Source organism: Capricornis sumatraensis, chromosome 3 (genome assembly GCF_032405125.1).
Source record: "Capricornis sumatraensis isolate serow.1 chromosome 3, serow.2, whole genome shotgun sequence".
NCBI lineage: Eukaryota > Metazoa > Chordata > Mammalia > Artiodactyla > Bovidae > Capricornis > Capricornis sumatraensis.
In genome coordinates this window covers 151,697,207-151,713,223 of record NC_091071.1, presented here as the reverse complement: position 1 = coordinate 151,713,223, position 16,017 = coordinate 151,697,207, and the positions used below count along the sequence as shown (strand labels likewise).

At 52.1% G+C, this 16,017-nt stretch overlaps 2 protein-coding genes across 6 annotated transcripts; one reads left to right on the top strand and one right to left on the bottom strand.

Annotated features, from left to right (window-relative positions):
- The first annotated feature begins 314 nt into the window (after nucleotides 1-314).
- Nucleotides 315-8,015, top strand: ABCB6 (ATP binding cassette subfamily B member 6 (LAN blood group)). Of its 2 annotated transcripts, XM_068967693.1 has the most exons (19): nucleotides 315-1,124; nucleotides 1,423-1,560; nucleotides 1,807-1,993; nucleotides 2,190-2,291; nucleotides 2,459-2,642; nucleotides 3,464-3,585; nucleotides 4,091-4,200; nucleotides 4,385-4,450; nucleotides 4,621-4,746; nucleotides 4,887-4,963; nucleotides 5,052-5,115; nucleotides 5,226-5,311; nucleotides 5,524-5,581; nucleotides 6,150-6,254; nucleotides 6,676-6,850; nucleotides 6,994-7,106; nucleotides 7,351-7,445; nucleotides 7,517-7,585; nucleotides 7,773-8,015. In XM_068967693.1, the coding sequence occupies exons 1-19, from the start codon at nucleotides 576-578 to the stop codon at nucleotides 7,876-7,878; spliced, it is 2,532 nt and encodes an 843-aa protein (XP_068823794.1). In that variant the 5' UTR covers nucleotides 315-575; the 3' UTR covers nucleotides 7,879-8,015. The 2 variants fall into 2 exon arrangements, with proteins under 2 accessions (XP_068823794.1, XP_068823795.1); XM_068967694.1 differs by lacking the exon at nucleotides 1,423-1,560 and having other exon boundaries at nucleotides 315-1,136; nucleotides 1,822-1,993.
- A 165-nt stretch (nucleotides 8,016-8,180) lies between these two features.
- Nucleotides 8,181-10,999, bottom strand: ZFAND2B (zinc finger AN1-type containing 2B). 4 transcript variants are annotated; one of them, XM_068968604.1, is made up of 10 exons: nucleotides 10,973-10,999; nucleotides 10,775-10,850; nucleotides 10,430-10,524; nucleotides 10,058-10,189; nucleotides 9,777-9,928; nucleotides 9,449-9,544; nucleotides 9,313-9,373; nucleotides 9,160-9,227; nucleotides 8,778-8,850; nucleotides 8,181-8,439 (listed from the first exon to the last, which is right to left on the bottom strand). In XM_068968604.1, the coding sequence occupies exons 2-10, from the start codon at nucleotides 10,827-10,829 to the stop codon at nucleotides 8,386-8,388; spliced, it is 786 nt and encodes a 261-aa protein (XP_068824705.1). In that variant the 5' UTR covers nucleotides 10,830-10,850; nucleotides 10,973-10,999; the 3' UTR covers nucleotides 8,181-8,385. The 4 variants fall into 4 exon arrangements, with proteins under 4 accessions (XP_068824705.1, XP_068824706.1, XP_068824704.1 ...); XM_068968605.1 differs by having other exon boundaries at nucleotides 8,181-8,543; nucleotides 10,775-10,847; nucleotides 10,973-10,992; XM_068968603.1 differs by having other exon boundaries at nucleotides 10,775-10,847; nucleotides 10,973-10,992.
- Nucleotides 11,000-16,017: the final 5,018 nt, after the last annotated feature.

Here is a 16,017-nt window from a genome sequence, read left to right as displayed (position 1 = left end):
TCTATGGGATCACTTGGATCTACCGACCTAGCGGGCGAGAAGGGCAGCTTTCCGAACCACGGTTCCTTGGAGGTCAAGGACTCCGGCAGGACGTGCGGTCAGATTTCCCGCCCTGAGCACGTGACTATGCCGGCTCCGCCCGTCTATTTTGCCCTTCCCTGCGTGCGCCAGCCCCCTCACCCCCCTTTCGGAGACTCTCGCCCAATGGGGACCTGGGTAGGGGCCAGGGGCGGCCCTGGTGGGCGGGGCTGCTGAGGAAGAGAGTCGCCGGAGTCGGACGTTGAACACTCCCGTGGGCTCGGACCTGGCCGTAGGGTCACCTGCCCCGAGCACCGGCCGAACGGCGGAGACAGCGTACGTGCCCGGCGTGAGTGCGTGGCGGCGGCGCGGGCGCGAAGCGAGTGAGTGGTGTGGCCGGGTCCACGTGCTACCCTGCCCAGCGACCCCCGCGGCTCAGCGCCCAGAGGATCCATGACCCGAGATACTCGGGATTCTGCGCCCCGCCCCGAGCGGCCACCGCTCCAGTTCTCCCGTCCCCTAGTCCCCGCAGTCTCGGTCGGTGGCCACGCATTGCCATGGTGACTGTGGGCAACTTCTGTGAGGCCGAGGGACCCGCGGGTCCGGTCTGGGCGAAGGGTGGGCTCAGCCCCTGCTTCTTCTTCACGCTCGTGCCCTCGACTCTGATGGCCCTAGGGGCTCTGGCCTTGGTGCCGGCTTTTCCCTGCAGACGTCCGGAGCGGCCTGGTGGCACCGACAGGGTGTCTTGGGCGGCCGGCCCTCGCGTCGCTCCCTACGTGATGCAGCTGCTTCTGGCCACAGTTCAGGTAGCGCTGCCCCTAGCTGGCCTCGTTGGCCGGGTGGGCACTGCCCAGGGTGCCCCACTACCAGGCTACCTTTTCCTGGCTTCTGTACTGGGGACTGTGGCCAGCGCCTGTGGTCTGGCGATGCTCGTGACAGAACGGAGCCAGGCACTGCAGAAGCTGGCAATGGGCGTCTGGATCAAGTTCAGGCACAGCCCGGGTCTCCTGCTCCTCTGGACTGTGTCTTTTGCAGCCGAAAATTTGGCCCTGGTGTCTTGGAACAACCCACAATGGTGGTGGGCAAGGGCGAACTTGAGCCAGCAGGTGAGGGACCTCGTGGGGGGAGGGGGAAGCGTGGTGTGTCTGCTCACATTGCTTCCACGCTTTTCAAATGCCTTTAAGAAAGGGAAGAAAGGAGGGGCCAGTGCTGCTGGGAGCTGATAGCCAGCTGGTGGGGAGTGGCGGTGCTGAGTCACTGTAGACTTTTTTAAAGCCTATTAGATGCTGGGCCCCTGAAGAGGACCTGGGTGTGTGTACTACCCCAGTGCCCAGCCGTGTTACAAGGAGTGAAAATGGGACTTTGGCCCTCAGTGATAGTCTCCCCGCCTATGTTTAATTCTAGGTTCAGTTTAGCCTGTGGGTGCTGCGGTATGTGGTCTCTGGAGGGCTTTTTGTCCTGGGGCTCTGGGCCCCTGGACTTCGACCGCAGTCTTACACCTTGCGGGTCAATGAAGAGGATCAAGATGTAGAGAGGAGCCAGGTACACCTCAATTTCTAAAACTTAGGGTCTATTGTAATTCCATTCCCCGTCATCATTTCTTCTCACCTTAATAACTCACTTCTTTCCTAAATCTGAATCCCTGTTAGCCTTTCTGAGCCCATCAGGGGTCACCTGTGGGTCCAAGTTACCTGGGAGCTATAATCCCATATGTTTTCCTTAGGGGGTTTCTGGCTAATGCCGTTTTGATTTCTGAGCTCCCCTCCCCTATATGTTTCACCATCCTAGGTTCCATCAACAGAGGGGCCATCGAGGTCTACCTGGCGAGACCTAGGCAGGAAGCTCCGCCTACTGAGTGGCTACCTGTGGCCTCGGGGGAGTCCAGCTCTGCAGTTTGTTGTGCTCATCTGCCTGGGGCTCATGGGGTTGGAGCGGGGACTGAACGTGTTGGTACCCATCTTCTATAGGGACATAGGTGAGGGGGAGAAGGAGGAGGTCAGCTTAGCTCTCTGGTCCTTCATTGGCCTGGATGGTGGTGGAGACTAGCCCAGGGAAGTGTGACAGAGTTGAGAACTGGGTGGTCAGTCGAGGCTGTGGCTGGTGCCTAGGGCAGTTTCTCCCAAAGAGAGTGCTAGGGTCTCTGAGTGGGCTTGGACTCATTTTCTCCATAGTGAACTTGCTGACCCAGAAGGCACCTTGGAACTCCCTGGTCTGGACGGTCATCATCTATGTCTTCCTCAAGTTTCTCCAGGGGGGTGGCACTGGCAGTACAGGTATGAGGGACTCTGCTCTCACCCTGGTTGGTATTGGCCACTGTCCTTCCTCCCACAGGCGTCCCTCCCCCAGCCCCCTTGGTGCTCTCAGACCTTTCACATCTTGCTGCTGGGCTGACGTCATTGGGCTGCTCAGCCCTACCGAGGCCTTCCCTGGCTCCCCGCAGGCTTTGTGACCAACTTGCGCACGTTCCTATGGATCCGGGTGCAGCAGTTCACCTCGAGGCAGGTGGAACTGCGCCTCTTCTCCCATCTGCACGAGCTTTCACTGCGCTGGCACCTGGGGCGCCGCACGGGGGAGGTGCTGCGGATCGTGGACCGCGGCACGTCCAGTGTCACGGGGCTGCTCAGGTGCCATGCCAATGGAAAGGAATTGTGGGAGGGCAGGCCTGGGGAAGCAGGTGGAGGGGCTGTCAGGACAACCCACCCAGCTGGAGGAGTTGCCTCTCTGTCCTCTTTTTTTTCTTAAATTATAAAATTAACATACACATGCCCTCAGAATTCCAGTAAAGCAGACAGAACAAATCTCTCTTGAATTCCTCTCACTAGAGGTTCCCACTCTGCATAGTATGTAGAGTTCTGCTTTTTTGCATTTTTTTACATATGGACATGTAGAACTAGTAGGTATTGTGGAGGTGTTTCTTAAAACAGATGGTATCATGATGTAGGCATCGTTTCTCAGAATGGCTTTATTATCAAAATGTTAGGGAGATGTATTCTTATCTGGGCTTCCCTGGTGGCTCAGTGGTAAAGAGTCTGCCTTCCAAGCAGGAGACACAGGTTCAGTCTCTGGGCTGGGAAGATCCCCTGGAGAAGGAAATGGCAACCCACTCCAGTATTCTTGCCTGGAGAATTCCATGGACAGAGGAGCCTGGCATGCTACAGTCCACAGGGTTGCAAAGAGTCAGACACGACTTAGTGATTAAACAACAACATTCTCATTCATATGTGAAGATCTTTCTCATGCATTGTAATTGATCCAAAGCATTCTATAGTTTGGGCATGCTATGGTTTATTTAGCCATATATAAGGGGCATTGACTCTTAAGGGGCATTTAGCTTGATTCTAGTCTGTTGCTATGGAAAACAAAACACTCTGTTGAAATCCTCCTAGGTAGAGTTGCTGGCTCTGAGCCCTTAAACTATTCTTCATCGCTTGACTTTGCCTCCTAGCTACCTAGTATTCAACATCATCCCCACACTGGCCGACATCATCATTGGCATCGTCTACTTCAGCACGTTCTTCAATGCTTGGTTTGGCCTCATTGTGTTCCTGTGCATGGGTTTTTACCTAGGTGAGTGATGAGAGATGGCTTGGTGAAACCATCTCCCTGAACCATTTATGGAGTGCCTTGAACATGAGTCCTGCCCCGACTCAGATGGCCCAGCTTTGAGAGGCTGTAGATCAGTGGGCTCCAATAGGCTCCTGCTGCTCTCCACTGTGATGGATGAGCATCCTCTGTCAAGGAAACCCCAGCTCTCCCTAGGGAAGGACATCCTGGTCACTTTAGATTCCCGCTGTGAACCTCAGGTCAAGGAGGAACTTCATGTGATAGGATGCAGCTTTCCTCCATTGGTTCACAAAAACTGTTTTCACACAGGCTTTATGCAGACTGTGATGATGTCTTGGACACAGCCCCTTCCCTCAGGGAGCTTAAGACTCCCTCCCTTGGGAATCTGGGTCCCTGGGTTATAGCACAGGGTTAGTGTACACGTGACCAGCAGCAGACATACACATTGTCTCTGCTGCTGGGAGTGACTTGCTGTCTTCTCCTTCCTCTCCCTTCTGTCACTCTCTAGCCCTGACCATTGTGGTCACTGAGTGGAGAACAAAGTTTCGACGGGCTATGAACATGCAGGAGAATGCTACCCGGGCCCGGGCTGTGGACTCTTTGCTAAACTTTGAGACGGTAACAGAGACCTCGGTGGCAGTTTTGTGAGGTTTGGAGATGTAGAGGAGTGTGCCTGGGGTCATTGGGGCTGAAAAGGAGCAGGGAGGGTGCGAAGTGTGCTGCTTGCAATCAGGGAGGAGGGATGGAGAATGGAGCTGAAAGCTGTGGCTGTGTGAAACAGCACTGGTTTGAAATTCATCAGGTGAAGTATTACAATGCAGAGAGTTATGAAGTGGAACGCTATCGTGAGGCCATCATCAAATATCAGGTGAGGATGCTGGTTTGAGGCCTACTGAGAGCAACAGCCGGGACTTGTGGAATCACCAGGCCTGAGAGGAGTAAAATTTGGGCTGTGAGGTTGATGTGCCTGGGCCCAGGTTGGGATTTGGTGACTGTCAACATGTGTATGACATTTCTTCCTGTTTGTCATTGCCCAAGAGTTTAGAGTGGAAGTCAAATGCTTCACTGGTTCTACTAAATCAGACCCAGAACCTGGTGATTGGCCTTGGGCTCCTCGCCGGCTCCCTGCTTTGTGCCTACTTTGTCACTGAGCAGAAGCTACAGGTGAGGGAATTGTCCTGGGCCTGGGGACTTTGTCTAGGCCATCAGGTTCACAGGTGGGAAGCAGGTAGGGGGTAGCTAGTGGGCAGGGTGACAGCCCAACAGCCTCCTGTGACCCAGTCCTCATCCCTGGATGTCCACAGGTCGGGGACTTTGTGCTGTTTGGCACCTACATCATCCAGCTGTACATGCCTCTCAACTGGTTTGGCACCTACTACAGGTAACCTGATGCCAGCCCTCACCTGTCCAGGATGCAGTGTTATCTCCCCAGCTCCCAGGAGGAGCTCCAACCAGCCCTCTTCTTGCAGGATGATTCAGACCAACTTCATCGACATGGAGAACATGTTTGACCTGCTGAAAGAGAAGACAGAAGTGAGTGAGGAGAGAGGAGTGGGTTTGTAGGGAGTGGGAGCTGGCGTGGTGTTCCTCTTGTCTGTAAGATACCAGGCCTGTAATGGCACACAATGGTGGCACTCTCCCAGGTGAAGGACCTTCCCGGCGCAGGGCCCCTTCGTTTTCAGAGGGGTCAGATTGAGTTTGAAAACGTGCACTTCAGTTATACTGATGGGTGAGCCCCTCCCCTTCCACTGTCCTGCAATCCCCTTTCCCGTGTCCATTTACACACTGCTCCTCCCCTTGCCCTGCCCCCCACTTCTCAGCTCACCACCATCTGGGAAGACAGTCTGAGTGAGAGGTGGCAGGGCCCAGTAGTAGTTCTAGTGTTGGAGGGGACCCTGGCAGTATAGCCAGCCTGCCGACCATGCTCACCCTTCCTTGCAGGCGAGAGACCCTGCAGGATGTGTCCTTCACCGTGATGCCTGGACAGACACTGGCCCTGGTGAGAGGGGACCCAGCCAGCTGACCCAGACTCCTTGAGCTTCCCTTATTCCAGTGCCCATGGTAGCTGGGGACCCAGGCCGTGGAGGTCAGAGAGCCCTGTCTTATTGGGTCACAGGACGGAATGTGGCAGCCTCCATGGACATTGGTGGCCTCTTGGAGAGAAAGCCTTTAGCCAACGGGCCTGAGAATGTTTTTCCATCCTTTTTTTAAAAAAATTGTTTTTTTGGTTGTGATGGGTCTTAATTGCTATGTGAAGGCTTTCTCTAGCTGCAGTGAGCAGGAGCTACTCTGTTGCAGTGCACAGGCTTCTCATTGTGGTGGCTTCTCCTGTTACAGAGCACAGGCTTCAGGCACATGGGCTTCAGGAGTTGCAGCATGCAGGCTCAGTAGTTATGGCTCTCGGGCTCTAGAGTACAAGCTCAGTAGTTGTGGTGCATGGGCTGAGGTGCTCTGAGACATGTGGAATCTTCCCAGACCAGGGAGCAAACTCATGTGCCCAGGTGGGCAGATTCTTAGCCACTGCACCACCAGGGAAGTCCTTTCTCCCTCTCTTTTTCATGCAACAGGTGGGCCCATCAGGAGCAGGGAAGAGCACAGTTTTGCGTCTGCTATTTCGCTTCTATGACATCAGCTCTGGCTGCATCCGAATAGATGGGCAGGATGTTTCACAGGTAAGGATGCTCGGGGGAAGACTATAATTTAGGGGCCCATATGTGAAAGAACGGTGGGTGCTGGGCATCCAGGGAGTAGAGAAAGAGTTGTCACCCCTGCAAAAAGCTGGGTCAGGAGACATCAGCCTTTCTAGTGGCACATGGTCTGTATAAGGAAAGTGGTCACGGGAGTGATTCCTAGGATGCCGTATGAGGCACAAAGATCTGCAGCCATCTAGGGCAGCAGGGAGAAAAAATGAATTTTCTATCAATGGGGAAACAGAGTTAGAGAGATTAAGTGATTTGCCCACACAGCCGGGGTCTGAGGAGGTGAAAGCAGGACTCACACAGAGTCTCATCCCACGTGCTTCCCACCAGCCCATCCTACCTTCCAGGCCTGGAGGCATCTCACAGGCCAGAGTATATGGTCTTTTGGCCCCAGGTGACCCAGACCTCTCTCCGGTCTCACATTGGAGTCGTGCCCCAGGACACTGTCCTCTTCAACGACACCATTGCCAACAATATCCGCTACGGCCGCATCACAGCTGGGAACGACGAGGTGAAGGCTGCGGCTCAGGCTGCGGGCATCCACGACACCATCATGGCTTTCCCTGAAGGTGAGCCTCCCCTTCAGGGTCTCCCCCTGCCCAGTTCAGGTCTATTACTGCCTCTGATCTCCATTCTACCCGATCCTTGCCCATCTGGTCACAGAAACCAAGTGTAATACGTGTGACTTGAGAGAGGTGGGCAATTTCCACAGGGTATGATACCCAGGTGGGCGAGCGGGGACTGAAGCTGAGTGGTGGGGAGAAACAGCGTGTCGCCATCGCTCGCACCATTCTGAAGGCTCCAGACATTGTTCTGCTGGACGAGGTGAGGGCCCTGAGACGCCTTACCCACCTCCTTCCTCCCTGAGCCTGTGCCCAGCCATTCCTGCTGAGCACCGTTCTTCGTGTAGGAGAGCCAGCACAAATGCATGTTTCACAAAAACACTTGCCAGTTTTCAAGCGCGAAACAAGGTCCTTTTTGATTCCTGAGGCCTCGGCCAGCCACTTGCATCCTCCTCCTACCAGGGGTCTGGTGGGATGGACAGTTTTACCTAAGTCCCTCTCTGTAGGCAACGTCTGCGTTGGATACCCATAATGAGAGGGCCATCCAGGCTTCTCTGGCCAAAGTCTGCGCCAACCGCACCACCATCGTGGTGGCACACAGGTATGGAACGGACAGCAGGTGGAGGGGCCCCCTCGGGCGTTGTGGTGGGTGACTGACCTCTGACCTCTCAGGCTCTCTACGGTGGTCAGTGCTGACCAGATTCTCGTCATCAAGGATGGCCGCATTGTGGAGCGAGGACGGTAAGGGACACAGCATGATAAACAGGGATGGGCCTCTGAAGTGGGGGCCCCAAGGAAAGGTCGTGGAATCCCAGGGGTTTCTGGAAGGATCTCCCTCACCAATTCCTTGTCATCTCAGACTGGTGGCGAGGACTCTTGGGGTGCAAATAACAATTGGTTGGGACTTACATTTTTCTCCTTGCCCCAGGCACGAGGCTCTGTTGTCCCGAGGTGGGGTGTATGCTGACATGTGGCAGCTACAGCAGCAGGGACAAGAAGTCTCTGAAGACACCAATTCCCAGACTAAGGCATGATGACAAAAGTTGTGGCCACTTCCTTCCTGAAGGATAACTCTGAGGGGAATACACAGTATCCCTCTTCCCTGCCATGTTTCATCCTGGTCTTGGTGCTAGCTACAGTGATGGAATGGGGACTTTCAGCAGAGCATTGTGGGGGAAATAAAAGCGTGGACTATGTTAGGATCACTATGACTTTGCGGTGTGGGGAACTACACCAGGTCAGATGAGCATTCTTGATGGGACTCTTCTGTTTTTTATTGGAAAAGAGAAAGAAACACACCACTTTGTTGTCTTACAGACTGCCCATCCTTTATTGTTTCTAGCCTGCCTCCCTGCCCCCTATTCATGGAGGGGAGCCCCAGTATATGGGGGATGACAAGATGCAGGGGGGCCGAGTGGGACCTGGCCAGGGAGCAGTTCAGAGCAGCTCACTCCCATGCAGCTGGAGTAGCCAGCAGAGCCCTCTGTAGGCTCAGCTCCACATGCTGTTTCTCCAGATGCTCCCTGGAGGTGGCCTCCATGTCACTCCTCTTCGTCTTCACTCTGGCTGCTCTGGGCCTCCTTTCCCTGTGGACCCTAGAGGTGCGAGGGCCACAGTCTTCCTCAACTGAGCCTCCCTCCCCAAGCCCAGGGCCCTAGCACAGGCTGCAGTTGGACGGCTTCAAGCTGCGGCTTTGAGCCTGGAGCAAGGGGAAGGGAAGGAGAGGAAGACAGGGTGCAACGTCAAGGAAATGAGGGACAGTCCTCACTGCAGAGCTCAGCATGGGCTATGAGTGGAGTCATAAGGAAAACAAAGGGATAAACACCACCATAAACTCTACCACTTGGAAGAACACCCTCCCTGCCTTCCCCCCTACCCTGCAAACTCCTTACTCACTCCCAGCACAGGGCCCATCTCTACGCCGTCCTCATACCTGCTGCTGTCGGTATTCTGCCTCACTGGCCGATAGTGCTTGTGCTAAAGCTAAGTCTTCTTCCTCCTGAGAACTGGGAGGGAGGAACAGCTTAACTTAGTATCTAAAGTGTGAGCATCTCCTCTGTTAGGCATCACTGTGCTGAGCCCTTCTAAGTACTGTTTCAATTTTCACATGTAGGTTTTTACAGGATGTTGGTATTGTCTTCATTTTATTGAACATATAAACATGGGCTAAAGAACTTGTCCAAGGTCATACAGTTCAAAAACTTAACTTTGAGCCCAAGTTCCTACTATCCTGCATTGGATGACAGCAGTCCCACCTCCCTCCCTCCAAACTGAGCCTTCACCCACGCCCCACCCTTTTACCAGTGAGTAGGTACCTTGGGACCTGGGGTTTGGTCTCTGCCAGGGACAGTTCCAGGGCTCGTTGCAGAGCCTCATCCTCACTCTGCAAAAGGAAAAATAAGACCAGGTGCCTTGGACTTCACTCTCTGTGGGTCTGCTTCTGTCCATCCAACCTCTGCCCCACTCACCAAGCCACTTTGCAAAGTAATCACTGGAGCGGCTGTCCGGGTTGGAGACTGAGTTGAGGCTCTATGGCAGATATTCAAGAGGCTCAGGTCAGAGATGCGAAGGGAAAAAAGGGGGAGGGGAAACAGGCAGGCCTACCTGCTGGCAGAGGAAGACGAAGGCAAGGTCTGGTTCGGGCTGGGGATGGTCTTTGTAGAAGAAGCCAGGCTTTGTGCTCTGGAGATGGCAGCCAGTCTGTAGGAAGAGACACTCTGGGCATGCCTCCAGGCACCTTTGGCTTACAAGTTCCTCCCACCCCTGACCCAGGAAGTCAGGAGGGGAGCTCCTCCAAAAGATCTGGAAAACATGCACTTGAAAAAGAAAGAAAAGACTCCCTAGCCAAAGGAGATAGGGTGAAGCTTCCCAACTGTTATGACAAAGGTTCATTCAGGTCCCAAAGGCAAGTAGAGAACTTGGTTGCAATTACCCTGCCCTACTGGTGGGATGCCCCTCCCCAGAGCAATCATGGTCCAGTGGGTGACGGTGCTTGATGCAGAAATTTCGGCCACAGCGGTCGCAGGTCAGTTTCATCATTTCCCGCTGCCGGCAGCCAGCGCGTTCACACTTATTGGTGAAGATCTGAGGTGGAGTAGGAAGGATTGTCTCTGCTGAGATCTCTGCTCCCTTTTCAATCCTGTCCTAACAGCTGTGCAGAGTTCCAGGCGTTTGTAGTCCCAGGTGACCATGGTTGATCCCTCTAACACTTACCTTACGTTTTTGTTGAGCTGGATCTGAGCGACAGTCTCGGTCAATGTGCTCCCCAACAGCTCGGTCAGGGGACTCCCCTCTGGCCACAGGAACAGGCACGTTACAGAGTGGGCATACAGGCACCTGGATATCCTATAGTTAGGGAGCAGGGTTCGATCTGTGGCCTACTCCCAGTCCAGCCAGATCTCTGATCCTGAGAGAATCCCCCTGAAAGAACCTGGACATACCCTCCATAAACGCAAAAGGAAATAATGTTCCCAGCACTGAGCCTCAAGAAGACAATAAAGGAGGGGAAATGTGAAGCAGAGGGGTTCCGGAGATTTTTCACGCATCCTCCACCCGCCCCCTTTCATCCTCAGACCGCCCCCTCACCTTTTGGTAAGCAGATCCACAGTGATGCTGGGCGTAGGCCACATGGTCTGCGCAGAAGATGCCCGAACAGGCATCGCACTTGAGCGGCAGAAAATCTGCAGGAAATGGGTCAGACTGCAGGTCCAGTGGGACCTCGACGTTCCTGCTCACTCAAGCCTTCCACTCAGGGGCAGGAAAACGCTGCCTCACTCGGAATCAACCGCACCCTGGCCCTACTCCACTATCTCCTACGCCACGCCCCAAGCCCGAGCCCCGCCCTCCTCGGGCACTCCCAGCCCAGGAGCCCGCCACTCCGCCCGGCCCCGCCTCTCGCGTGCTCCGCCCCTCACCCCTTCACCCGCTTACCCAAGCGCTTACAGCTCGGCTCCGAACAGTGAGCCCCAAGGTCCGGAAACTCCATCGCCGGGCTGGCGGGGACCTGCTGGGAGAGGACGCGATGCTGAGCTCCCCGAGGGCTTCGGCTCTGGGTCCAAATCGCGACCCCGTACTCTGGGGGGAACTCCTCGTCCCGCCCCTTCCTCTCCCCGACCCAGCCCGCTTTACCGGAGCGTCAGAGCCTCCCGGACCGCAGTTCCCACTCCTCCCTTGGCGCGCGCGGGCGCGTGACGTCATCGCGCAGGGCGGGCACGTCCCTCGCTGTCAGCGGGGGCGGGGCGCATCCCGGAAGAGCCGAGGCCCGCCCCTCCTGTTTTGCCAGGCGTCCGGGAGCTGGATGTTGTCTCCTGGGCTACCGAGTGGCCACGGGTGGGTTTGGCCGCGAAGGCGTTAGGGCGGGGCGAAGACAAAGAGAGAGGCTCAGGTGGTTTGCGGTCTTTCACAATTGGGTCCTTCGCCTGCCTCTCACTCTGCATCCTCCCCCAGCCATTTAGTTCACAGCCGCTGCTATACCTACTCTACGAACTGAAAACACCCGTGTTTCTGTGAGATACACATTTCTCTTCAGAGCCTTAGCTCCTCCACGTTTGGTTTTGCTGTCCTTTGGTAAGACTTCTCTGACCCTCCTCAGTTTGAGCCCAGTGCATCTCTTGTGGTTTCCCGTCGTTCTTTTCTAGCATCCTGTCACCTTATTGTAATCATCTCTTCTCTCACTCCCTTACTGCCCCCTTCCCACATAAATATAGTGGTAAGACGAACCACGTCTGTCTTCCCTTGAGTTGGGCCCAGCACCCAGTGCAGTGCCTGGAACTGTGAATCACCTGCTTTAAAATGCGGATTCCTGAGCTCCCGCCCCCTCCCCACCCCCGGAAGCACAGGCGAGAATTCGGACAGATTATCCATCTACTACAATTTGAAAAACACATGCCTGGAATATTCTGAATGCTTACTTAATGTTTCTTGAATGAAGCTAGAGAGTGGCTGGATTGGTGTCCTGCTTGACCCTAGGGAGCCCCAGGTGGAGACTTCCATTTCAACACATTTTCTCACATGCCTCTCTGGCCCTTCCTGCATGGGCTTGGTTGCCCTAGCTTCACATAAATTTGTGCATGAAGATAAGTAAACGGATGAAATGCTTAGAGTTGAACATGTCCTCCAAAATGGAGAGAGAACCAGCTACAACTGGGAATGAGACAGCTTTCTTCTCTTCTCCCACTCTCCCTCCAGCTTTTGGATTTGTTTCCCTCTGTGTCTGTTTGTTACATCCTTACAGCTCTAAGGCTACTGGAAATTAAAATCATTTTTTCCTGGTTCCTTAAGCAGAAGGCCTAATTTCAGCTGCGACTGTGCCCATTTCCCTTGATTTGGGTCGTCCGCCAAGCTCTGACCTGTGGCCTGGGGTCAGGGTATATGATGTTCTGATGTGCCAGGCCTGAGTCTCATGTTTGGGGGAAGGGAGTCAGCAACACTAAAGTGAAAATTAACAAACTGGCTTGGACAATCCTAGAAAACCCAAGAGAGTCCATTCAATTCCTTCCTTCATTCAAGAATATACTGAGTGTCCTCCCATGTTCTTGTCACTGGATGACATATGCAAAGACTAGGAAGTACTAGGCAGTGCATTTCAGGTACACCCATTCTGGAGGTGACAAGGCAAAGCCTGAAGGGTAAGTAGATGCTGGCTAGGTGAAGGCCAAGGGAGAAAGGAAGGAGGTGGAAGTAGGTGCTATTTCAAGCAGAGGAATCAGCAGGGACAAAAACCTGGAGATAAGAGAGAACAAGATCCTTTAGATAAAGCTTTTAAAAAGCTGATAACATCAGGATCTTAGAGTGTAAGAAACAGCTTGGCAGGAGATAAGCTGGAGAGTTAGCAGGGGTAAAATCTCCTCAGATCATGGAGGCCACATTAGTTGTTGAGAATTTTAATATAAACATAATATCAGCTTCCCTTGTGACTCAGTGGTAAAAAAATCTGCCTACAATATGGCAGACTCAGGTTCGGTCCCTGGGTCAGGAATATCCCCTGGAGAAGGAAATCGCAACCCACTCTAGTATTGTTGCCTGGAAAATCCCGTGGACAGGGGAGCCCGGCGGGCTACAGTCCTTGGGGTCACAAGAACTGAACAACAACAAATGAACTATAGATAGCTTTAAGAAGGAGAGTAATATGATCAGATTTGTATTTTGGGAAAGTCACTCTGGCTTCAGAGTGGAGAACAGATTGGTAGAAGGGAGGCTAGGCTGAAGGCTGTTGCTTATAATAGAAGCAAGAGATAATGATGGCCTGAACTACCTGGGGATGATGCTTAGAATTAATGAAAGCTCAGTATAGAACTTAGATGTGAGATAGGTATTTTAAAATAAGTAACTTTCAGGACTTCCCTGGTGATTCAGTGGTTAAGGCTTTGTCTTCCAATGTAGAGAGTATGGGTTCAATCCCTGGTCGGGAAGCTAAACTCCCACAGGTCTTGGGGCCATAAAAGTGGAAACTTAAAACAGAAGCAACATTGTAACAAATTCAATAAAGGCTTTAAAAATGGTCCACATCAAAAATCTTTAAGTAGGTTTCCAATGTATCACTGAGAGAATAAAATGGTTTAAAAAAAAGGAAAGAGCTCTCTGGATTTTCCTGGTAGCCTAGTAGATAAGAATCTGCCAGCCAGGACAGGGGACATGAGTTCAATCCCTCCTCTGGGAAGATTCCACATGCCACAGGGCAACTAATTCTGAGCACAATAACTACTGAGCCCATGCTCTAGAGCCCATGAGCTGCAACTACTGAGCCCTCGCCTAGAGTCCGTGCTCCACAAGAGAAGCCACCACAAGGAGAAGCCTGTGCACCACAGCAAAGAGTAGCCCCCACTCGCTGCAACTAGAGAAAGCCTGTGCAAAGCAACAAAGACCCACCACAACCAAAAATAAAAATAAATAAATGATTATTTTAAAAAAAAATATTTTGGCCACACCACACGGATTATAGGATCTTAGTGCCCCAACAAGGAATTGAGCCCCAGCCCTTGACAGTGAGAACAAGTCTTTCAGGGAAATTCTGGCAGCTTCTTCTTCAATCCATCCTCACCCCTGGGGTAGGCTCTGCGCAGCAGTGTTTCTGCCAAAGATGATTGGTCTGGGAGTGGTCATCTGACCCACACTGGTTATCTGAGTTTGTGTTCCCCAAAAGCATAACCTGAAACAAGGATTTCGGTGCAGATAATTCATATAGGAGGTAATCCTAGCCAGAGTAAGAGAGTAGGGAAGAGGGAGACAGGGAAGGAAGGAAAACCAATGAAGAGTTATTGAACTGGTTACTACTGTGGTTCCCAGTTCCACTGGGAACCCTCAGAGAAGGCATATAAAACATGCCTCAGAATCATCCTTCTAAAGGACAGAAGGCTGGGCTGACTCCTGTCTTCAAGTTGAAAGTTTCTCCTAGGAGGTGATAACTCCCCCATATCCACCTGGCACAGTGAACCTGTACCTATGTGCAAGCTGATTCAAGCTGATTGAAGTATGAGGGATTTGGGGAAAATCCTGGAGGCAGAAATACTGAATCTGGCTTGGCTTGGAAGTGGGAAGCCATGAGGACTCATAGGAGCTGTCCACAGTGACATCTGAAGTCCAAGATCCACCAAGCAGCCAAGGCACCAGGAGCATCTGCTATATTTGGCCAATCAGATTCCTTCCTGGGAATTTGAAATAAAGGCCGGAAGAATCAGTATTCATAAAGCCATTGGACCTCTAGCATATAAGCTATGGGCTTGCCATCTGCCATACTACCATACTGTCATACTGACTGAGGGACAGGGAGGGATTGTTATCTACCATCCTCTGACTGATGGAACACAGTCCCATAAAAAGAGACTGATCTTGTAGCTTACACACAGGGTTTTAAGTCATATCATTACCTGATTCTTGCCTCCTCGCAAAGTCTACACTGCCCAACAAAACTATGGCTAACTGCCATTATTGCATTAGTTTAACATTGCCCCTTTTAAGATGGTTGAATCTTAGATTCAAGATATTTCTCATGGCACTATCACACTCTCTGGTCATACCATGAAGTCAGGCTATTGATGTGTGGGAGACTCTTGATCTGGGGATGCACCTGTCATGGGGATTCAACTTTCAGCCTAGGCCCTTTAGAAAAGACAGTTGTTGAAGAGCTTGTTGTTTGTGAGTTCCAAGACTCCAAATCTGTGAAATCCAGCAACAGTTCTGACAGATACAAGCATATGAAATTGCTAAGACTTGACAATTTTTTTAACCAAAACAATTACATGTGGTTTAATCTATTAATAAGCAGCACATGTCACAGGCATGAATTATTTTTCCTCTGACTTTCTGTCTAATTCTCACCCTGCTGGGTTTTGGAGCCCAGATAAGAAGACAAACAAGCACTATGAGAGTATGATGTGCAGTCTAGCGACTTCCTGGTGGTTCAGCAATTAAGACACTGTGCTTTCAATGCAGTGGGTGCAGTTTTGATCCTTGGTCAGGGAATTAAGATCCCACATGCTGCCCAGTCCAAAAAAAAAAAAAAATGTCCACACACCTTAAAATCAGATGTGTCAAATGTCTGTGTACCTTCAGTTCAGTCATTCAGTCGTGTCTGACTCTTTGTGACCCCATGGACTGCAGCATGCCAGGCTTCCCTGTCCATCACCAACTCCCGGAGCTTGCTCAAACTCATGTCCATCGAGTTGGCGATGCCATCCAACCATCTCATCCTCTGTTGTCCCTTTTTCTTCCTGCCTTCTATCTTTCCCAGCATCAGGGTCTTTTCCAAGGAGTCAGCTCTTCGCATCAGGTAGCCGAAGTACTGAAGCTTCAGCTTCAGCATCAGTCCCTCCAATGATTATTCAGGACTGATTTCCTTTAGGATTGATTGATTTGCTCTCCTTGCTGTCCAAGGGACTCTCAAGAGTCTTCTCCAACACCACAGTTCAAAAGCATCAGTTCTTTGGCAATGAGCTTTCTTTATGGTCCATATGTGTCTACTGGAAAAACCATAGCTTTGACTAGATGGACCTTTGTTGGCAAAGTAATGTCTCTGCTTTTTAATAAGTCTGTGTACCTTAGCACTTTAAACTTGTACTGTTTTCTGCTAACAGTGTATAAAGAGAGCATATTGGTTAGGATATAGGTTAAGCTGCCATAACAGGGACTCAAAAATAGTGGCATAAATGAGGAAGAAGTTTAACTTCTTCCTTATG

Coding starts and splice junctions, on each gene's coding strand:
- ABCB6 (XM_068967693.1), top strand. CDS start 576: ATGGTGACTGTGGGCAACTTCTGTGAGGCCGAGGGACCCGCGGGTCCG. Junction 3,586..4,090: donor GTGCATGGGTTTTTACCTAG/GTGAGTGATGAG, acceptor GTCACTCTCTAG/CCCTGACCATTGTGGTCACT. Junction 4,964..5,051: donor TGGTTTGGCACCTACTACAG/GTAACCTGATGC, acceptor CTCTTCTTGCAG/GATGATTCAGACCAACTTCA.
- ZFAND2B (XM_068968604.1), bottom strand. CDS start 10,829: ATGGAGTTTCCGGACCTTGGGGCTCACTGTTCGGAGCCGAGCTGTAAG. Junction 10,190..10,429: donor GTGGATCTGCTTACCAAAAG/GTGAGGGGGCGG, acceptor CCCTAACTATAG/GATATCCAGGTGCCTGTATG. Junction 9,545..9,776: donor CATCCCACCAGTAGGGCAGG/GTAATTGCAACC, acceptor CTCTTCCTACAG/ACTGGCTGCCATCTCCAGAG.